Source organism: Pinus tabuliformis, chromosome 6 (assembly GCF_031772625.1).
Source record: "Pinus tabuliformis cultivar Carrire ecotype Pingquan chromosome 6, CPIR1, whole genome shotgun sequence".
Taxonomy (NCBI): Eukaryota; Viridiplantae; Streptophyta; class Pinopsida; order Pinales; family Pinaceae; genus Pinus; species Pinus tabuliformis.
Genome location: NC_142292.1, coordinates 1774956923 through 1774979373, shown reverse-complemented (window position 1 = coordinate 1774979373; position 22451 = coordinate 1774956923). Strand labels below are relative to the sequence as shown.

The 22451-nt window shown below is 40.6% G+C and overlaps 5 protein-coding genes across 5 annotated transcripts; 4 read left to right on the top strand and 1 right to left on the bottom strand.

Moving 5' to 3' along the window:
• The first annotated feature begins 522 nt into the window (after positions 1 to 522).
• On the top strand, positions 523 to 1641 carry LOC149266069 (mitogen-activated protein kinase kinase kinase 20-like). The gene has a single exon (XM_089407034.1). The coding sequence runs from the start codon at positions 523 to 525 to the stop codon at positions 1639 to 1641; it is 1119 nt and encodes a 372-aa protein (XP_089263160.1).
• A 6351-nt stretch (positions 1642 to 7992) lies between these two features.
• LOC149266068 (mitogen-activated protein kinase kinase kinase 20-like) lies at positions 7993 to 8538 on the bottom strand. Its single transcript, XM_089407028.1, has one exon. It carries the CDS (start codon positions 8536 to 8538, stop codon positions 7993 to 7995), a length of 546 nt encoding a protein of 181 aa, XP_089263154.1.
• Positions 8539 to 18684: 10146 nt separating this feature from the next.
• LOC149266067 (disease resistance protein RPV1-like) lies at positions 18685 to 20140 on the top strand. Its single transcript, XM_089407023.1, has 5 exons — positions 18685 to 18699; positions 18864 to 18932; positions 19084 to 19136; positions 19320 to 19507; positions 19614 to 20140. Exons 1-5 carry the CDS (start codon positions 18685 to 18687, stop codon positions 20138 to 20140), a joined length of 852 nt encoding a protein of 283 aa, XP_089263149.1.
• A 39-nt stretch (positions 20141 to 20179) lies between these two features.
• Positions 20180 to 21167, top strand: LOC149266066 (disease resistance protein RPP2B-like). Its single transcript, XM_089407019.1, has 3 exons — positions 20180 to 20422; positions 20523 to 20873; positions 20979 to 21167. Exons 1-3 carry the CDS (start codon positions 20180 to 20182, stop codon positions 21165 to 21167), a joined length of 783 nt encoding a protein of 260 aa, XP_089263145.1.
• A 247-nt stretch (positions 21168 to 21414) lies between these two features.
• On the top strand, positions 21415 to 21963 carry LOC149266065 (disease resistance protein Roq1-like). The gene has a single exon (XM_089407013.1). It carries the CDS (start codon positions 21415 to 21417, stop codon positions 21961 to 21963), a length of 549 nt encoding a protein of 182 aa, XP_089263139.1.
• Positions 21964 to 22451: the final 488 nt, after the last annotated feature.

Genomic DNA, 22451 nt, shown 5'->3' with positions numbered 1-22451 from the left:
AGCATAAACATCCGTTCAAAAGTTCGCTTACCTTCGGTCAAGTTCGCTTACCTTCGGTCTGTATCGGGAACCATCTATCTTCCACCCATTTCTTAGGTTTTTCACCCGACATTTTCAGAGGGTGCCACCGCCCTACCAGCGCCTTATTCCTGAGCCTTTCTGTACTCTCCCATAAATCATTTTCACCCAAAACCAGAGGTGGTTGTGCTGTAATCGCCTCCAACGGAGTAGTCTACCCGGGCGGAAGAATGGCCCGGTTTCCGGTCACCGTCCGGAAAAACCACCGGCTCCGACCACCGGCAATTTCTCCCCAGCTCCGCCACCGTCCGCGAGCTCCGCCCAGCTCCGCCACCCTCCGCATTTAATGATGTCTGACAACAGTTCCATCGCTGTGTTGCCGCCATTCATACGTCAATTTGAATTTGGGAATTAACCGCGGGCTGCATTCGACCCGGCACTCCCCTGCAGGTCACCAGAACAAGCGAAACCGGAAGGGTAAGAACAGGTTCAAGGCGGGGCGCCATGGTTGGGTCTGGAGCTTCTGGAACAGTCAGCCTCGCCATGAAAAGGTCTAATGGCCAACTCTTTGCAATCAAATCCACAACCCAATTTAGTGTCGCTGTGGACAATGAGTACAACATTTTACGAAGCCTGGACTCTGCATACATCGTTCGCTGCTTGGGGCGCGCCTACAGCTTCGAGAACGGTGCAGGGGTGCACAATTTGTTCATGGAGTACGTGCCGGGTGGAAGCTTGAGGGATCTGCTGACTAAGTTTGGAGGGAAGCTGTATGAATCAGTGATCAAGGCATACACACGCGACATTCTACGTGGGATCGATTACCTCCACAAGCGGGGGATTGTGCACTGTGACATCAAGGGCAAGAATATTCTTGTGGGTATCACTGGTGTGAAGCTTGCTGACTTTGGCTCTGCCAAGAGGATTGATGATGACACGAAGGGCCAGCAGGCCATGAAATTCAGGGGGACTCCTCAGTGGATGGCTCCAGAGGTGGTGAACCAGGTGGAGCAGGGCCCTGCATCTGATATCTGGTCTCTCGCCTGCACTGTACTTGAGATGGCCACTGGTAGGCCTCCATGGAGCCACGTTTCCAGTCCCCTCGCCGCAATGTATCGAATTGGATGCACAGAGGAGCTCCTTGAGTTGCCTGGATCGCTTTCACCTCAGATGAGGGATTTCTTAGAGAAATGCTGTCGGAGGGATCCCAAGAAGAGGTGGACCAGTGGAGAGCTGTTAAAGCACCATTTTTTAGATGAGGTCTGCAACGCCATGGAGAAAGAAGAGATTGTTACTGAACCAGGGTCGTCCCCAACCAGTAGTTTGGCTATTGGGAATCAAGTATGGGATTCGTACAATTCTCAGAGTAGTCCTCTGTCACTCAGCGTGCCAAGTCCAACGAGAAAATGCAATGCAGAGGTGAATGGTTCAATTGAGCAATGCCCAAATCTTTCTGCCCGGAACCGTGTGATGGTATTGGCCGCAGCCTGTAAATTTGAAGATGGTGCTGACAGGCCAAGTTGTCCTGCAACCTCCCATGGTCAGTGGATTGTTGTGAGATCTTCAACAAGTAAATCTCCAATTTCAGATAGTGCCACTGATGTGGTCCAACCGTTAGATTAGGCGGGGGAGTTAGGTCTGGTCTTGTCTTGTTGTGGGGGAGTTCTTGTTGTCTAATCTTCCACAAGAGTATATATTCCTGAGAGCTTCTCTGGAGACTTTCTTCAGTTAAAAAAAATCTCCTATTTCAAATAAACCTCTGTTAAAATCGGACATTAACAATGGCTCCTGGCTCCTCCATCCAGGAGCTTCCATTCACTGAAGAAAAGTGTGGTTCCAGCTTCGAAGCTATCCATTGTAAAGAGTTGCAGCCAAGAGTTTGAACTGGATCAATTCTCGGACGTTGCGGTCTCTGGACCAGAGTCTCAAAATCAATCATCTTCCAGTCTTTAAAATTAATTGCAATGCAGTTAATTTGATGACATATATATGATTTATAATTTTTGAACTGGGGTTTATGGGTTTTGGATACTGGATAGAATTGCAATGCAGTTAATTTGATTATATATATCTATGATTTATAATTTTGGAACATGGGTTTTCGATATTGGGTTTATGGGTTTTCGATATTAGATAGAAGGTGATTTGGTATTATGTGAAGGCATTCTTTAATGTGAAGTCACTGATTCAGTTTTTTATTTTGATTGGGGTGATGCACCCAACACAGATTTAGAGAACAAAATCATCGAGTTCAGCACTGCATATTTCGTTGTGGACTTGCTCCACTATTTGCTTGCCAACCCATCTGATCACCTCTTCCTTCTACCTAGTAACTTGCAGGTACTATGCAGGCCATGGAGGGCTCTCGGCCATCTCTCTGATAGCTGCAGGGGAATCGACGACTCCATTACAGAATGTGTGGACTATTTCTCGTATGGCTAAAACGGAGTCTGCCTTGGCCAACATGATCTATAGTTCTGTTTCTCCATTTTTCACTGTGTATTTTACCGTGGTGAGGTGCATTGTTGGGCCTTGGTTGGCATGGAAGTTGGCCTCCTTCTACTTAGCTGGTAAGGCAGATGCCGTTATTCCTTACTGGATGGCTAGTTCATGGATGGTTACTGTTATTCTGGCTCTTTTCGGGAGCACCATCTGGGTTTACAAGCTCTGGACAGGTTTGATCCGTTTCTATGCAAAGAGAGGGACTCCGAAGGGCAAGCTTGGAGCCCAGAAAGGAGTAAGGATAGTGGAGCTTGATCCAGTTGTTATAACTGTTGAATTAACCAATTTTCCTGTATTTTTCTTTGTGTAGGTGTAGTATTTTAACCGTTCAAATTGATAATAATAGTTTGCTTCCAGGCCCATTTGTAAAGTATTGTACTTCAGTGAACAAACTCTAGAAACAAAAGCCATGGTGCTATTCAGTAGCAATTTTCAAGATTTTGGTGTTGTGTATTTTTTAAATTCTCGCGCAATCCTCAGAATTGGGGAAATTTTTTTCATTATCTTTAAAAGCCTGATAGGAAGATTACTAAAAGGGATGCAAAAACCATCATTACATCGAATTAACATCCCCAGGTTTGCCCACTATCGACGTATGCCAGGGCAAGTGCACCAGATCTAGATTGTACATTAGCTTTACACAATTTCTTAGAGCAATCAGATGATATGAAAATTGAATGGCTATATAATTGGAAATTGAAAATCCACCAATTATAAGTACCCTTTGTCTGGACAGATCTTCAAACATTTTGGTACAGAGGAGGTGAGAAGTTCTTTAAGCACTCAGAGAGTTGCACACAAAGTGGGGGAGTTGGAGTGAGTAGAATATTGGTCCTACAGCCAATCAAGCAATATGTTAGAACTGAGCATGGGGCTCTCCTCCACTGTGGCACAGATCATCTCTTACGCTACTGCAAATTACCCTGATTACCTGCCATACATTTCAGATAGATTTACAGCAGTACCAAGGATCCTTGAAAAGCACCTCCAAATAGGCATAGCTGCAATTTTGATCTGTTAGTCTGGTTTCATGGAGCTTTCCTTTAGTTAGGAGTGCCATATAGATAATGAACCAGGCAAGGAATCTCATCCTAAACGAAACCTTTCATCACAAATAGCTAGCGCACTTTTGTGTCACAAAAGCATGGTCAAGCTGCAATTCCGGTTCCTGTTTTATGACGCAGGTTGCTTTAGTTGGGAGTGACATAGACCGAATGAACCATGAAAGTAACCACATCTTAAAGGGAAACCTTGCATTACAACCAGATAGGGGAAACTTTTGTGCTGGTTGTGTGCCATTCATGTTTGTCATCATTCGAATACCATTTTCTATTTAAGTTTACTTTCAATAAAAGGTTTAGGGGCCATCTTTTTATACAAGTTTACTGGCCTGCACATTAAGATAGGTGCCTAATAACTCTATCTCCAAAGACTGTCCTGATTACCTGCCACGCATTCCATATAGATTTGTGGTATCACCAAGGATCTTTGAGAAGGACAGCCCGCCAATATAGTTATGATGTCAACATACCCATAGAATGGCCTTCTATCCCTGTCCTATTTCCTCAACAAAAGGCACCTCCAAAAACATGATCAACATATTCTGGATAACCCCAATATCTGCAATTTCTATCTGTTGATCCTGTTCCATAAAGCCTTCCTTTAGTTCAGAGGGAGCGCCCATATACAAAATGAACTAGGCAAGCCGCAAGCAGTCTCATCTTAGAGGAAATTTTGCATCACAAAGAGCTGGCATTCTTTTGTGCCAATTATGTTCATGGTCATTGGATTTCCTCCCCTTAATCTTAGTACCAATAAAAGGTTTTGGGATTATATTCTTTTGCAAGTCTCCTGGCTTGTGTATTGAGATAGGTAGTGTCTAATAACTCCCATCTCCAGCCTCTCCAATTCTTAGATAAAAACTAGAAAATATGCAGTTGGTGTTCTGGCTGTCCTTGTAAGACAGCTAAGAGGATTACTTGCAATTAGTGACAAGAAACAATACAAGAAACAAAGTTCTACATTTTTTTGTCGAGAATAGAAATTAGTTTAGATCCTTTGCATTATTTTATAAAATGTGGATAAATATAGGGTAGCTTTGGTATTTTGACACTGCTGTAAATTGTGTCTGAGCTTAAAGAACTTAAATTTTCAAAATTTTGATAAGGATCTTAGAGGCATCTTCATAAGCATCACTCTATTTTTGTGATAAAATAAGCTCTCACATCACAAACACCAAAGAGTGCACACGATTACATTCAATGATACAACTGATCCTTTCCGAAAAATGTCCAAGCCATGTAGTTTTGAAGATCGTAAATGTTTAAACAAGATGGTAAAAAGTTTATTAAAGAACTTCAAAAATATAATTTTGACTTTGTTATTGTCAAATTAGATTTTCCATTCAAAATAAAAAAAATTCAGGGATTGTTGAAAGTAATCAAATCATTTCTGCAATCTTTAGAAACCTGAAAATCAATTTGTCTAACGCTGTCCATATTGTTAACAATTTTAATATGATGTGATAGTTATCAGATCTTATGTTTTACAAGATACCAAAAGTTTCATGACAGGATTAAGAAAGTGCATCATATATGGCTTCTTTTTATATTTCACCCATTCTTCTCATAACAAGGAATGAAAACAATTAAGAGAGAGCAAAGCAAGAAGAATCAAGGGCAACAATAATTTTGTTGTTCATTCTCAAACTATTTGTGAGAAAGTGAAACTAATGGTGAACAAAAACCATAAGCATTATGGGTAACACAAATTCTTCCATCATTATCTAAGCGATATAAATATTAACACCACAAGCATGATTAATGATAAAACCGTTTCAATGATAGTCCAAGCCATAGAAAGTTAATTACTATTTTAGAGAGACATCACCAGGTACTTCATTCATGCAATGATTGCATAGCAAACACTATCTTACCAGCTTATTACACATACAAGATTGTATTGCAATCATTAAATATTACAAACTAGTAAACCATCTTGTTTCAGATGCTTAGAGATCATTCTAACCTCCCTCAAAATTCAGTTTATAGCCAAAAACTTACCTTTAAGAAATATGACAGACATGACAAACATATACATTATGATTGCAGAACATGATGAAGATATTCAGCTAGAGCCCATATGGGGAAGATATTATGATAGGCAGCATAAACCATCACAAAGCAGCATAAAGGAAGGCTTAGCAGACCTGAAAGACCCATAAAGAGAGGTCTGAAGATATGAAATGGTACAAAAACTGAATAAACTTGTCAATAAAGGGGAGTGCTCAATATAATGCAAACTGTCAATATAAGTTAATGATGAGATACTTTTATACAAATGAGATAATGAAATAATATTTCCCCAGGTAAACACTAAGGGGTGATGTTAGAATTACTTGTACGTAGATACCTCTCTACTTGCAATTGCAATTGGTAAATGGAAAATCAGGTAATTGACAACACATAAAATTGAAAATAGGTTTTACTAATAAGGGAATAATTTTCGTTGTTACCAGTTCAACACGAAATGAGCTAAAGATAGCAAAATGTTCAAAAACATCTAAAAATAGCATAGGTTCATGGCTCTGCAATTATTAACCTGCTGAATCTTCACTCTTTCTTCACAAGTACTCGATTAAACTTCCAAACTAACTACAACTACAAATCAAGTTTAGTTAGCAGTATATTCATGGCCACAAGTTTTCAATATAAACAAAGGCTATATTCCAAAGCTGTAAATATACAAAACTGAATGTAACAATTTTGAAGTTCCTGGTAACATGCATTCTAATTACAAGGCTATTGCCGCTCAATAGCCACATCACAAGCCATGCTAGAATGAATTAAAGTGACATTTATGCTCTTTGCTGGCAAAACGGGCTGTAAATTTCCCAATTCCTTGCTTATCCATTTAGTGACTTCTTCTGGCACATGAAAGTGCTTACATAAGCTACTCCTGTGACTTTGGAAAGAAAGTGGATGCTAAAGAAGATGATGATGAAGAAGATGTAGGTGACTCCCCTCCATATGTTTTGACAGACTTTAGGAATTCACTTCCTGATGAGAAACATGTGAACTTGTTTCTCTGTTGTGTAGATTTCACTGGAGACCCTGCTGGCGAGCTTTCTTCCGTATCAGAGAAGGTATGCATTGTTAAACGTCCATCCAAATAATCTACAATTGGTGAATCTGGTACGTTCACTTTATATAGATCAGGAGCAACAAGGCCAGGGTCACTAGTCCACTCACTAGCACGTCCTCTGCCATTTGTTGTGCTAATATTCTCAGGTTTTGATGCCGATGAAGCACTTTGGCTACGGATACGAGGACTCCAAGGAGCATCCAGTTCATATCTTTGTTCCCTTTCAGCTCTCTGCCATAGAAAAATTGACAATTTGTCAGGCTCTCCTCAGCATGCTTTGAATCTCTAGTCTCAACTGGTTCTTATTAGCAAAACAGATCTCACCCTAGAGTGAAAGATGTAGCTTTTCTTGACTATACCTTTTCTGCCTCGTATGGAAATTCCATGGAGTCCACTGGGCAAGCAAGAGCCTTCAACTGCTTACTAAGAACAAGTATGGTTTCCTGGCACTCTGCAAGCTTCCCTGCAGCCACAGCTATGTCCTTTTTCCTCAAATTACAGTTAAGTACAAGTTACTCCACTGCTATAGGACTTTAACAAACATTATTGCAAGTGTCTAGGCAGAACAGACTGACAAGGGAAGGCTGTAAAACCAACACAATTCGTTGAGAGAACTACTCTGGCCATGTGATTGATTGGCTCTATAACTGGGTAAATCTTGCCATTTAACTCTTTAACTGTCCTGCTCAATAGCATGTTCATGTCATTCTGTTTAAGATAAAAGCAGATCCAAAATACTGTCCAGACTCATAAATGTGGCCTAAATAACTTATTTCCTCTCACACTTCAAGCTTTTCTAAAATACTTCATGAATAGCTGATGAATTTATTTGTAGCCCACATATTGGAGTCACATTGTCCAAAAGATACAAACCACCATACAATATAATGAATTACCTGAACAAGTTATTACAAACTTCTACAGAAAAATACAATGAAGAATCCATTCAATACTCAGAAGGGTGTATTACGGACTCCACATAGCCACTACCATATCTTCAAGTAGTATTGGTTGTCAGTGGTAATATGATGACTACCACAATGCAACTACAAAAGCTCTTGCCAGTTTTGAGCGGACAGAATAAATATTGAGATGAAGAACAAAAGCTATTTAAGGACTCCAAATCTTAACACAACATGACTAACATGGTCCTATAGAGTGGAAATAACTATATTAAACACTTATGTGATTAAGACCTTGATTCCTGCTCTTTGGGTACTCAGAAGCCTAATATTTGAATGAACTGATGCATTACAATTATACTACATGGTTCCACAGTGACAGTCTCCTTCAGCTCCTCATTCTCTGATAAATTTTGGGGTATCATGCTCAAGAGGCAACCTTACTATTTCTTTTTGTTATTGCATTCAAGCATAAATGACTGACAATGAAATTCAGTAACTGAGGAGTCCCCCTGAATTTCATGGCCTGCTGGCCCTTCGTGTCATCATCAATCCTCTTGGCAGAGCCAAAGTCAGCAAGCTTCACACCAGTGATACCCACAAGAATATTCTTGCCCTTGATGTCACAGTGCACAATCCCCCGCTTGTGGAGGTAATCGATCCCACGTAGAATGTCGCGTGTGTATGCCTTGATCACTGATTCATACAGCTTCCCTCCAAACTTAGTCAGCAGATCCCTCAAGCTGCCACCCGACACGTACTCCATGAAAAAATTGTGCACCCCTGCACCGTTCTCGAAGCTGTAGGCGCACCCCAAGCAGCGAACGATGTATGCAGAGTCCAGGCTTCGTAAAATGTTGTACTCATTGTCCACAGCGACACTAAATTGGGTTGTGGATTTGATTGCAAAGAGTTGGCCATTAGACCTTTTCATGGCGAGGCTGATTGTTCCAGAAGCTCCAGACCCAACCATGGCGCCCCGCCTCGAACCTGTTCTTGCCCTTCCGGTTTCGCTTGTTCTGGTGACCTGCAGGGGAGTGCCCGGTCGAATGCAGCCCGCGGTTAATTCCCAAATTCAAATTGACGTATGAATGGCGGCAACACAGCGATGGAACTGTTGTCAGACATCATTAAATGCGGAGGGTGGCGGAGCCAAGGGTTAAATTTGACGCCCGTATGCCTGTATTTGGAATTTTTCCCCGTAAAATACGTTTTAATTTAAAATCTCCACGTCCTACCCAACTTGTCGTTCATTTTCAAAACCGTCATATTGACGGGCATGTTTAAAAATTAAAAGTTTTAAATTTATATATATATATATATCTATATATATATATATATATATATATATATATATATATATATATATATATATATATATATAAGTGCCTATCGCGTTTTTGATATCATGTACCGTGTGACATGATCAGATGGCTATCAGCCTATCACCGTATGGCATTTAGTGTACCGTGTGACAATGATCACCGTATGATGTATCACTGTATCAGATCTGTGGTGCGGTCCTGCGGATTTTACATTCAATCTACCACCTGTAAACTTTAATACGTATCAGATTCCATTAATGAGTCCGAATCCCGGCACCAACGATTGCTTCCGCGCCCTTTGCCCTCCAGACATTCCGAGGAATTAATCACCAGTTCGACTCGTCGAGGCTTAGTCATTTGCTTTGTGCTTTGCTTCGCCTGGTCGCCTGCAAATTTGGAGAGGGGGCCACGAAGTACCGCCTCAATGTTCACAAAAACCCTGCCTCCCTGCTTTCTTGATCTGTGCTTTTGGCGCTTTTGATTGCAAATGTCGTGAAGCAGAAGCCGAGTCCGTAAACAGAGAGGTATGCAGTTGTGGACTCGGCAGGAATTCCCATATTTAAATGTGGAAAATGTGATACGCGAAGTTTTAAATGTCTGCAGTATTTTTTTATTTGTTTTTCAAAATTTGTAGTCTCTGAAAGGGCAGACTAATTATGGAAATCATTTTGAGCTCTCACGAATTTGGAGGATTTCTTTGGATACAATTTTTGCGGATACGAAACTGAATGATAATATTAGTCTGGAAATGGCAAGAAAGCTAGTTGCCGTCGGTTTTTTTCCATATTTATGCAGGAATGTATTTGGAATTTCTGAATTTGAATTTTCCCTGATCTGTGCAGGAGTACTTGTAGGTTTCTTTTGTAAAGGTTGAAGTCTGGATGTGTCTGATACCTGCGTTTCGTGCTTCGGAGCCCATACATTTGACGTTTTCTGGGTTTGAGTGTGAAATTCGACGCAGGTGAATTGGCTATGTTCGTGTTGCACTGAATCATTTCGGCAGGTCCGCTTCGTACGTATTTTGTTGACTTGTTCTGTATTATACCTTGAAAGGAGGATTAGTCTGAAAATTTACTAAAAATGTTTGCGCGGAGTTTATCTCTATTTTGCTCGTTTAACCCTGTGACAGAATTTAAAAGTTATTTTCTATGTAAATGTTTCCGGATACTTGTAGAGATTACTTCCTGTTTAAATGTTTCCCACTGTTTGTTTAAAGATTACTTCCACTTGTATTTTATGTTGCATTTAAATTGATTGGAATATTTGTTTTTACATTGATGTGTTGTGTTTGATTTTATCAAGTGAGGATGTATTGGTTGCAAAATTAGACTGATATTGAAGTTTTCGGGCGCGTATTTGAGTGAATCTTTCTTTTTCTGAACGAAATCCGCTTTTTGTTAGTGGCAGAAAAGGATCTCAGCTTAAATCTAGCTTTAAGCTTTTATCATGCGTTTCCCTTCACAGCGTAGCGGGAGTAACGAACCTCTTTTGGCTGTCCTAACGATGTAGTTAAAGAGCAAAATCAAAGGTCCATAGAGTATGCCTTCAGATATAACTCACTTTGATGGTCAAATTGGCATGTTTATTAGGTTTTCGCAGTTCTACATAGCTAAGTTTCTTTTGCCCTTTCAAATAAACTTGCAAGATTGGCGCTAGTCCATCAGTTCAATGACATTTTGAGGTCAAATTTGGAACACTGATAAAGTTCAGAACGAGTCAGAAAAAATTTAACACTAATAAAATTGAAAAAGAGTCGAGGAGTAAAATTTTAACACTAATAAAACAAACATTATGAATTCATGTTAATTCAATAGGTGTAATGAAGACTGAATTTATCTTAATTTAATAGTGAGGGGGAGGGGATAGGTTGGTGTTGGTTTATTTTATTTATTGTGTGGAAAGGTTATTTTGGAAATGTTGTTCGGTTTTGTTATATAAATATTTGAATTTAGTTAAATTTGTTAAAAATAATAAATTATTAATTATTAATAATTAAATTAGTTTTCTTATGCCACCATAACCCAACACATTTCGGTAATAAAACAATTTGTAACTCTAGAAAACTTGATAGGAACCATATATATAAATAACAACTTAGATGAGAGTCGAGACAACAATGTAGAAACACTTTATTTGAGAGAAAATTTATCATATCAAAGAAGATCCATTAAAAAAATATGCTATGCTTGATTTTATTCTTAACAAACCAGTTCACAAAGCACAGATGAAACTTGTACAAATAAATTTTAAAAGTCATATGATGGGTAGTTTAAAAATAAAAACGTCATAAAAAAATTACTTGACGGGTAGGGTCACCCGTCAAATTTAACCCCTGGACGGAGCTCGCAGACGGTGGCGGAGCCGGGGAGAAATTGCTGATGATCGAAGCCGGTGGTTTTTCCGGACGGTGATCGGAAACCGGGCCATTCTTCCGCCCGGGTAGACTACTCCCAAAGGTTTGTGTTTAGTTTTTGTCTCTCTAGTTCTCGTGAGAGGCCAAGCAAGGGCAGGGATATCACCCGCAACAGAACTCTCGGTAAATTGCAATATTTCTGACTCCCAGATAGAATACTGCGAATGCTGCCCGCTCCGCCCAAATAGTGATTTCGATCTAAGGCCTCGACAGTTGGTGACATCCCATCATGCATGCCAGCCAACAGTACCCCATCGCAATCCATAACAGAGAGGCGAGACCCTAGTACCAACCCACCTCCCAAGGAAAGTATCGAGTGTAACGGAGGTGTCAAAAAATAAATCGAAGGCCTTACAACAGCTAGCCACGCAAGCTTCAACTCCAATCGAGAAAAACGGACCACCTAATGAAGAAAAGAGTGGGTAGGATATGTCTACGCCAGATACGTCGCCACAACCCCAGTTCAGAACCTATGAACTGACATGGGATCAAAAACCCCACAGAACGAAAAGGAGCAGATCCCAAGCCTAAAAAGGTCGCCCAGAAATCTCCTAGTGGATACGCCTGTTAGTTTGACAACGAACTTCGGTTATCAAATGTAGTTAAACAGTTTTGCTTTGTAACGAATAAAGTTTTTTAGTTATGTAACGGTAGTGACATGAATATATCGAATGTCATGGAGGAAATTAATCAATCGAATACACAGATATACATTTCAGTTTCGTTTCTATTTCTTGGTCTTCTCTTTCTCATTCTTGCTGTTCGTTCTTTCTTTCTCTGCTCTAAAAACAAGAAGTGGTATCGGAGCCAAGTTCGAGGTTACCCAAGTGGATGAATCCTCGGAATGCCGAAACAAAGATGGTGAGCCCCCGTAAGCCTGAGGATGAGCTCGGTTAAACAGGCGGTGTGCTCCGGATTCTTCATGGACGTGTTGGGGAACACACGGTGAAGAGGAGTTGACCTGGGATGGAGCAAGCTCTCGAGACAGGTGGTGCTACCATGTAAGGCGTGAGCCACCAACGCATTGGAGCGGAGAATCCTGGTTGGTAGAGAGGGGAGAATCCTGCGTATGGTTTGAGGGGAGGCTCGATGGTCCTTTGTTCGAGGGGAGGATTGTTGGGTATACGAACAAAGTCCCACATTTATTAGAAGTGGTAGAAGTGGGAAGGATCATGGGTATATAAGGATGAACAAATATCTCCATTGGAATGAGGCCTTTCCCACATTTATTAGAAGTGGTAGAAGTGGGAAGGATCATGGGTATATAAGGATGAACAAATATCTCCATTGGAATGAGGCCTTTCCCACATTTATTAGAAGTGGTAGAAGTGGGAAGGATCATGGGTATATAAGGATGAACAAATATCTCCATTGGAATGAGGCCTTTTGGGGTAAAGCCCAAAAACAAACCCATAAGGGCTTAGGCCCAAATTGGACAATATCATACCATTGTGGAGATATGTGGTGTCCTGAGACCCAACAAGTGGTATCAGAGCTGAGTCGAATCCTGAGACCTGAAGAATCGTGCTGAGCGGCAGGTGCTGAGCGGCAGACTTCCTGAAGGCAGTGGACGCGTTGTGAGGGACGGTGTTGTTGAGAGCTTGCAGACTTCCTGAAGGCAGTGGACGCGTTGTGAGGGACGGCGTTGTTGAGAGCTTGCAGACTTCCTGAGGGCAGTGGACGCGTTGTGAGGTCCTGTGGACAGCGTTGTTGAGAGCGTGACCTGTGGACGGGCTTGAATATTGTTTCCCTGAACGGCCCTTTTGGACGGCCCTGTGGACAGCGGCGTTGCAGCAAATCCGGGTATCGTTTTTACACAGAAATTTTGTTTCCCTGAATCTGTCGGTGTTGTGAGGCTGCAAAATTTTTGTTTCCCTGAATCTGTCGGTGTTGTGAGGCTGCAAAATTTTTTTTTTCCCTGAATCTGTCGGTGTTGTGAGGCTGCACTCCGAGTATCGTTTTTACACAGAATTTTTTTTTAAAGAAAAAAGGGTTTTGCAGTTTTTTAAAAAAAATTAGCAGATTGCAGATTTTTAAAGATAGCAGGTTGCAGAATTATTTTTTTTTTTTAAAAGACAGCAGCAGATTTTTTGAAGGAAGGGTTTACAGAATTATTTGTTTTTAAAAAAAAAAAAAAGACAGCAGCAGATTGAAAAGATTGGTTCAGAATTTTTTTATTTTTTTTATTTTACAGCAGAGAAGAGTGTTGTTTTTACAAATACTGTAGAAGGAAAAGTTTGCAAGAGAACAAAAGATTTGAAACTTATCTTTCTGTTTGAATTGGGGAATTTATTAGTTTAAAAAAAAAAAAAAAAAGACTGAAACCCTAGGAAGGAGGAAAATGGCCAAGATGTCGAATGCTAGATTCGAGGTGGAGAAATTCACCGGAAAGAGCAATTTTGCTCTTTGGAAACTGAAGGTCAAGGATCTGCTTGTGCAACAAGGGTTGCACAAGGCATTGGATGGAGTTACTAAGAAACCCACAACCATGACTACTACAGAGTGGGAGGACTTGGATGCCCGTGCTCTCAGTACCATCCGGCTATGTCTAGCGGATGAAGTTCTCTTCAACATCGTTGAAGAAACCACGACGTCAGGTTTGTGGGGAAAACTTGAAACCCTTTATATGACAAAATCATTAACTAACAGAATTTATCTGAAACGACAATTATACAGTCTTCGAATGAAAGAAGGTTCAAGCGTTGCAGAACATTTGAATGTCTTTAATACACTAATTTGTCAATTAACAGATATGGAAGTAAAAATACAGGAAGAAGATAAGGCCATAACCTTGCTGTGTTCTCTGCCTGAATCATGGGATCACTTCGTAACCTCGATCAACTTTAGCTCTGCTGATTCTTTGAAGTTTGAATCAGTCGTGGGAGCTCTTCTGTCTGAAGAGGTACGAAGGAAATCCAACACTGATACAACTGCATCAGAAGCCATGGTTGCTAGAGGACGCTCAAAGGAAAGAGGAGACAAACCAAGGGGAACTTCCAGGTCGAAATCGAAGGGCAAAAAGTGTAAGGCAAAATGTTGGAGCTGCGGTAAAGTTGGACACTTGAGGAAGGACTGTTGGAAATGGAAGGAATCCGAAAACCTGAAGAACGAAGCGAATCAGGCTGATTCAGGTATTGTAGACGAAGTTTTATCTGCTAAAGATTTGTGTACGATAGATGAAACTTCACCTGATTGTAATGTCTCTCATAGTTTTGATAGCTGGCTGTTAGACTCTGGTGCTTCGCATCATATGTGCCCACATAGAGACTGGTTTACTTCGTATGAAAATGTAAACGGTAGTTCTGTGTTTATGGGTAACAATATGTCATGTCAGACTGTTGGGATGGGAGATATCAGGATTAAGATGTATGATAACACAGTTCGGACATTAACTAGTGTTAGACATGTGCCTGATTTGAAGAAAAATTTAATCTCTTTGGGAGTGTTGGATTCAGATGGTTATAAGTTTACAGGTCAGGATGGCGTCTTGAAGGTCTTCAAAGGTGCCCTTGTGGTTATGAAGGCAGAGAAGGTCGGGAATCTTTACAGGTTAAAAGGAAGTACTCAGGTCGGTGAAGCAGCGGTTGCGTCGGAAAAGGAAGAAGCAGGTACTCGTCTGTGGCATCAGCGTTTGGGTCATATGAGCGAGAAAGGTCTTCACATACTGATGAAACGTAAATCTCTTCCCGGTCTGAAATCCTTGAATTTAGATTTCTGTAAACATTGTGTGTATGGGAAGCAGTGTAAACAGAGATTTAAAGTTGGTAATCATAATAGTAAAGATGTTTTAGACTACATTCATTCTGATGTGTGGGGGTCTTCCCTTGTTATGTCATATGGAGGTGCTTTGTATTTTGTAACGTTCATTGATGATTATTCTCGTAAAGTTTGGGTCTATCTGCTAAAAAGGAAAGCTGATGTATTCAATGTGTTTAAACAATTTAAAGTAATGGTAGAGAAAAGAACAGGCAAATCTATTAAATATCTAAGAACTGACAATGGCGGTGAGTTCACTTCTGTTGAATTTGAACAATACTGTAAGGATGAGGGCATTGTTAGACACAAAACTGTTGTTTATACTCCTCAGCAAAATGGTGTTGCTGAGCGTATGAATCGGACTCTTATGGAAAGAGCCAGAAGCATGATCAACAATGCTAACTTGCAAAAGGAGTTGTGGGCAGAAGCAGTATCTACTGCTTGTTATTTGGTTAACAGATCACCTTCAGTAGCAATTGATTGTAAAATTCCTGAAGAAGTCTGGACAGGTCAGTCTTGTGACTATTCTTATTTGAGGATATTTGGCTGTGATGCTTATTCTCTTATTCCTAAAAATTAGCGTTCAAAGTTAGATCCAAAGTCGAAATGTTATGTCTTTGTTGGGTATGACTATGCAGTGAAAGGATATAGGTTGTGGGATCCTACATTGCGGAAGATAGTTATCAGTAGAGATGTAACATTTGATGAATCCTCTTTGTTAAAATCAAATGTTGAAAGAATTGAACAGGAACAGGTATCGCCGAGTCAACGAGTTCAGTTGGAGGCTAGATCTTTCGGTGACAGTCGAAAGGAAGGAGAGACTTCTGGAGACAAAGGTGTTGAAGACACAAAGGAAGCCGTTGAAGCTTCTGAACCAGAGCAAGTTTCTGAACCAGTTCAGCAACCAGTCGCTTTGAGAAGGTCTACAAGGGCGAAGAAAACTCCCAAAAGGTATGAAGATTCTGCTGCTTCATCTTTTGCTTTGGTTACTGAAGATGGGGAACCGTCTTGTTATCAGGAAGCGATAGATGATACAGATAGCGAGAAATGGAAAAAGGCTATGGAAGAAGAAATGGACTCCCTAGCCAAGAACAATACCTGGGATCTTGTAGAGCTTCCTGAAGGGAGAAGTGTTGTTGGGTGTAAATGGGTCTTCAAGCTGAAACGAAAAGTTGATGGTAGTATCGAGAGGTATAAGGCGAGACTGGTAGCAAAAGGGTATTCTCAGGTTGAAGGTATAGACTTTCATGAGATTTTTTCTCCAGTTGTAAAACTTGTTTCTATACGTACTGTGTTGGCACTAACTGCGTTGCTTAATCTTGAGTTAGAACAGTTAGATGTTAAAACAACTTTTCTACATGGTGATTTGAACGAAGAGATATATATGGAACAACCAGAAGGTTTTGTACGAGGTCGCAGCAGAAGATTAGTTTGCAAGCTCAGGAAATCATTGTATGGTCTGAGGCAGTCTCCCAGACAATGGTACAAGAAGTTTGATTCCTTTATGGTGAGCCAGAACTTTATAAGAAGTGAGTATGATCATTGTGTGTACTTCAAAAGTTTCAATGGCATATTCATTATCTTAGCTTTGTATGTTGGCGATATGCTTATTGCAAGCAAAAGCATGGAAGAGATCAACAGGTTAAAGGCTCAACTCTCTAGGGCGTTTGATATGAAGGATCTTGGAGTAGAAAAACATATCTTGGGCATGGAGATACACAGAGACAGGAAAAATGGTAAGCTTTGGTTATCACAGCAGAGGTATGTGGAGAAGGTACTTGAAAAGTTCTCTATGAATAATGTGAAACCTGTTAATGTTCCTTTAGCTTCCCATTTTAAGCTTTCTTCGGTTTTGAGTCCTAGAGATGATGAAGAAAAGCAGTATATGTCTCATGTACCATATGCAAATGCAGTAGGCAACTTAATGTATGCGATGGTATCTACAAGACCTGACATTTCACATGCAGTTGGAGTTGTCAGCAGATTCATGGCAAATCCAGGTAAAGAACATTGGCAAGCAGTGAAATGGGTGCTTCGATATCTAAGAGGCACAAGAGATCATTGCATCGTCTTTGGTGGTAGTGAAGGATCAGTCTGCGGATATGTAGATGCTGATTATGCAGGTGATTTGGACAAAAGAAGATCTACTACAGGTTACGTCTTTACTCTTGCAGGTGGAGCAATTAGTTGGATGTCAAAGCTTCAAGACACGGTTGCATTGTCCACTACCGAAGCTGAATATATCGCTGCTTCAGATGCCAGTAAAGAAGCAATCTGGTTAAAGGGTTTGCTCGATGAAATCGGAAGGACGCAGGAGAAAGTGAGTGTACTTTGTGACAGTCAAAGTGCTATTCACTTGGCCACAAATCCTGCCTATCACAGCAGAACCAAGCACATTGATGTGAGATATCATTTTCTGAGACATGTGATCGATGGTGGAAAAGTAGCTCTTAAAAAGGTCCACACACGAGAAAATTGTGCAGACATATTCACAAAGCCAGTTACAGTAGAGAAGTTGCGGTGGTGTTTAGCTTCTCTTGGCTTGCAGGAAAGATGATGAATGGGAAAGTTGTTGTCAAGGTGGAGTTTGTTAGTTTGACAACGAACTTCGGTTATCAAATGTAGTTAAACAGTTTTGCTTTGTAACGAATAAAGTTTTTTAGTTATGTAACGGTAGTGACATGAATATATCGAATGTCATGGAGGAAATTAATCAATCGAATACACAGATATACATTTCAGTTTCGTTTCTATTTCTTGGTCTTCTCTTTCTCATTCTTGCTGTTCGTTCTTTCTTTCTCTGCTCTAAAAACAAGAACGCCAACCTACTGCTAGCCACGCGATGGGTACAAATATCGAAATATATTTTCTGCCCAATTGAAATAGGTCAGAACCCCGGTCAAAGACCTTCAACGCACCACCCAAAGAGCGATCAATCCCAATCATCCAAGCCCCAGAAACACTACGCGCAAAAACACAGATTACCGAAGAAAGTCCCCTGTCCATTCAGCCAATCCCCAACGTCTACGATCCAGCTATTGAAGCTTTATCTCTGCAAATGAAGGGAAGGCCAGCCGAAACGAAGGAGGAAAAACAGATATCATGACAAAATCGGCTTCTCACAAAGGATCCAGGAGAAGTCCTACCACATGATGAAACTTAACTCCACTATGACCACACAACACGAGAAAAACTAGTAATTGAAATCATATCCTCCGTCGATCCCCTTAATTCAATGAGCTGATCGCCCTAGACCAAGTTTTTTGTGCACTTCAGAAAGGCTGGGATCCTTTCGTATTATCCTGCTCGTTTATCTCCAAAAGTATAGTGTAATGTTGATCCTGTGATTGACGCTCTGCGACGTGCTATACGTGAGAATAAAAGCATTTAACTACAAACCTTCCAGTTCTCTCGGTCAGTTGAGGAAATCAGCAACTTGAAGCTGGTCTGAGAAATCTTGCCGAGCAAATGAATGTTGGGGATTGCTGTAAGAGATTTTTTTTTTAAGTGATCCATTGGCTCCAATGAAAAGTCCATCTCAATAATTTGAATTGGACAAGCTGATTGGAAAGCGAGTCCATTTCCCGGCAGGGATTTTCTTAAATTGGGTTTCTCCCGGGTAAATATGGTGTCTCTTGATGTATGTTCTTGTTTACTTTTTCCCTACTCTATCTCCTTTCCATTCTCTTGCTGTAGTTTGAATTCAATCCATTTGAATAAGGGGAATTGTGTGTTTCCTCCTTGACGTAGTTTGAATTCAATCCATTTGAAGCAGGGGAATTGTGTGTTTCCTGCCTGATGTAGTTTGAATTCAATCCATTTGAATCGGGGGAATTGTGTGTTGCCTCTTATGTTTCAGCAGTGGTTACAAGGGTAAGCAGAGACATTTTTGCATGTTGTTAGCATTGAGAACTAAGTTGAATGAAACCCAAAGTTCAATGTGGTCCTTCCAGTTTTGAATGGAATCTGGTATTCCTCATGTGAATAGATTATCAGATGCCCATAGCTTTGTCAAATTTTGTAGCTTTCTGAACTGTATGGAATCTCTCCACTTACTCCTGCACGATCGATGTACCTGTTTGGTAGATATAAAGAATAAAACTTCAAAAGGACCTCTGGAATGATTTGAAATGTTCATGATTTTATTACTCGCCACTCACAAGCGGAAAATAGGAATTATCCCATATGGATACAGAAATTTAGAAGTGTTGCTTGGTACTTGACACTTACCTACGCATTTCTCATTGGTTATTCATCCAGGAACGAGGCGGAGCTTCTGGACAAAGTTGTTCAAAGCCTATTGAAAAAACTTCCAAAAACAGCGCTTTTTGTGGCTAAATATCCAACTGGATTGGATGATAAGCTACAACACATTGAAAGTACAGTGCTAACGCAGCAGGGGCAGGAGCGTGACGTCCAGGCCAGGGTTGTGGGAATTATAGGTGTTGGTAGTATTGGGAAAACCACTTTGGCGAAACAGATCTTCAACCGTAGGTGCTCTGGAGTCTGAGTATGATGGATCCTATTTTTTATCTGATGTTGGCAAAACTGCAGTTAGAAAATCTCTGGTTGATTTGCAAATGAAGCTCATTAAGGACTTGACACACAGAGATATTAAAATTGAGATTGTGGACCAAGGTGTGAGAATCCTTAAACGTTACCTAGCTTGTTGTAATGCAATGATAGTTTTAGATAATGTAGAGAAGGCCGATCAATTGGATGCATTCTTACCAATTAGGGATGTTCTTAGTTCCAATAGCTTGATACTAGTTACCTCTCGGGACAAGCATGCTCTCCTATGTTCAGAAATAGCAGATTCATCAATTTATAAGCTCACCGGGATGAATAGAGCACACTCCAAAGAGTTGTTCTGCTCATATGCCTTCAATCAGCCACATCCACCACCAGGATTTATAGATCTGCTGGAACGGTTTGTAAGGGCCTGTGATGGATTGTCGTTGTCATTGAAAGTTATTGGGGCTCTTCTTTGTGGAAGAGATGACACATATTGGAAAGAGCTATTGAATGAATTTCACAAGATACCACCAGCGGACATACAGGAAACGCTCAAAATTAGTTAAAATTCAGTCGACCAAGAGTACCAGCAAATATTCTTAGATATGGCCTGCTTTTCTATAGGAGAAGATATGGATACAGCAAAAAGAATATGGGGAGCGGTGGGGCTTTCAAATTTAGAGAGCAAGTGTCTTCTGGAACTGGACAGCAGAAAGCGGATAAAAATGCATGATCAGTTTAGAGATATGGGAAGATATACTGCTGCGAAAAGATCAATGCCCCATCGTCTTTGGTGTCACGCCACCAACAATAACATTGATAAGTTGTTTGAAGGATCGCTGTGGTCTGTAAGTGATTCAATCATTCCTCTTTCGTTCAAAATGTTTAAAGTTGTTTATGTTCAAGACAAAGATCTGTGTCTACTTTTTTATTTTTATGATTGAATAGGTCACAACCGAAGTTCGCGGGATTTCGACGGTTCATCGTGTAGACGGTTTTCGTTATAGATTCGGTGTCGGTTCAGAAATGTCACGGTACAAAAGGCGTATTCAAGAGCTGTTGGAAAACTGTAAGCGGGCACTGTTCAATACAGATCGTTATCATGGTTTGCGAATTCTTGCAAGTGAAGATTATTATGTAGAAGCTATATTGAGGAGGGTGCGGTCACCACATCTCATATGGCTCCGCTGGTATAAATGCCCCTATTCTTCCCTGCCTTCTTGGGTTCCCCTGGAAAATTTAAGAGTTTTAGAAGTGAGAGGAAGCAGATTGAAAACCTTGTGGCAACAGGAATCTCAGGTATGCAATTTTGCGTGTTTATACTTCTTTTATTTCAATCTCAATTTGTTTGTAGATCAGAATCATCTAGAAATCTTTCTTACAGTGGAAATGTGTACATTGCAGCCGCCTCTCCAGCTGCGAGAGTTAAATATCTACTCTCCAGTTTCAGATTTTCCAAAGTCCATAGGACAACTGAAATACCTTGAAAAGATTGTTGTGGATTATGATGGGACTGTCCAACTCAAAACTTTTCGAGAGGAATTTTGTTATATGCACTCTTTGACATACTTGGAAGACATTTCGCAAGAATGAGATCGTTGCCTGATTCCCTGGGAAAGCTAACAAATCTTCAGCACATCAATTTGTCTTATGCTACCAGTTTGGAGATGCTGCCTGAATCCATCGGAAAGCTACCAAACCTCCAGTCCATCAATTTGTCTTATTGTTCCCGCTTGGCGATGCGGCCAAATTCTTTTGGGAATTTGACTCGACTCAAACGTCTCTCTTTGAAGGAATGTAGGAATGTGACCATTTCCAAGACACACTTGGAAAGATTACGATGCTGGAATTCTTGGATCTTTCATGTTGTTCCCATGTGAAAGAATTGCCACCCAAGGTCGCACATCAACGGTTCCTGGAAAAATTATATTTGTTCGATGCCGAGTTAAAAGAATTGACAAGCGATATTGTAGATCTATGCAACTTGGAGGTTCTGCGTTTAGGGGACCATTTGTTGGAAGCGCTGCCATCTTCCCTCGGTTCCCTCAATAGCTTGAAGGATTTGCGGGTGAGCAATTGCCCGCGATTGAAATGCTTGCCGGATATTTTTGGACGGTTGACTCAACTGACACGGTTGAGTTTGGCTTCTTGTGGGATACAAAAGTTACCACAGGATATTCTCCTGCTGAACAATCTCGAATACTTTCGCATAGAAGATTGTCCATTGGGCAAACTTCCATTTAAAACAGCAGAACGAGAAAGAGAAACAGTAGCAGCGTTGAATGATTTGGACGACTGCAATGGCAAATGTATCTTTGGTTTGGAGAGGCTCCAGGAATTTGAACTGGTTAGAGTACAGATTGTTAGAGAGCGCAGCATACAACGCTAAACACACATGCTCTGATACCATAACAGAAACAGAGAAGACTCATAAAAATGAGCTTGATCATTACATTGCAAACATGGAAATTTATAAACAGATTCACTACAGCGATTCACTCACTGATATTTATTATCTACCTAAATCCGTGACCATAGTCTCTCTTTGCCGACTAACATGCCGACTATAGCCGCTTTACACTAACATTGTCATACGTTCAAGCGTGATTAATGTTCTAACACCTCCCCTTAATCACGACAACCTAAAATTTAACTTGGCCGCTGGTCTAAGTCTCAGTTAGGCTTACAACAAAACTTTTTTTTTTGCCTTCTTACTAAAGGGTCCATGCTTGTTCATTTGCTGGTGCAGTTTCATCTTCACCTTTCTGGCTTTCCTAAAAGAATTCCTTTGCTCCTTGCTTATGTACTTATCGTCAACAACCTCTTCTGGATTGGGATGCAATGCAAGATCCCAAACAAGGTAATCTAATTCATGTT

What these genes read in the sequence shown, in the direction of transcription:
- LOC149266069 (XM_089407034.1), top strand. Translation starts at nt 523, where the DNA reads ATGGTTGGGTCTGGAGCTTCTGGAACAGTCAGCCTCGCCATGAAAAGG.
- LOC149266068 (XM_089407028.1), bottom strand. Translation starts at nt 8,538, where the DNA reads ATGGTTGGGTCTGGAGCTTCTGGAACAATCAGCCTCGCCATGAAAAGG.
- LOC149266067 (XM_089407023.1), top strand. An exon ending in CCTGCACGATCGATGTACCT is followed by an intron (nt 19,137 to 19,319) that starts GTTTGGTAGATA and finishes TTATTCATCCAG; the next exon opens with GAACGAGGCGGAGCTTCTGG. An exon ending in TGTGGGAATTATAGGTGTTG is followed by an intron (nt 19,508 to 19,613) that starts GTAGTATTGGGA and finishes GCAAAACTGCAG; the next exon opens with TTAGAAAATCTCTGGTTGAT.
- LOC149266066 (XM_089407019.1), top strand. Translation starts at nt 20,180, where the DNA reads ATGGCCTGCTTTTCTATAGGAGAAGATATGGATACAGCAAAAAGAATA. An exon ending in TTGAAGGATCGCTGTGGTCT is followed by an intron (nt 20,423 to 20,522) that starts GTAAGTGATTCA and finishes ATGATTGAATAG; the next exon opens with GTCACAACCGAAGTTCGCGG. An exon ending in TGTGGCAACAGGAATCTCAG is followed by an intron (nt 20,874 to 20,978) that starts GTATGCAATTTT and finishes TGTACATTGCAG; the next exon opens with CCGCCTCTCCAGCTGCGAGA.
- LOC149266065 (XM_089407013.1), top strand. Translation starts at nt 21,415, where the DNA reads ATGCTGGAATTCTTGGATCTTTCATGTTGTTCCCATGTGAAAGAATTG.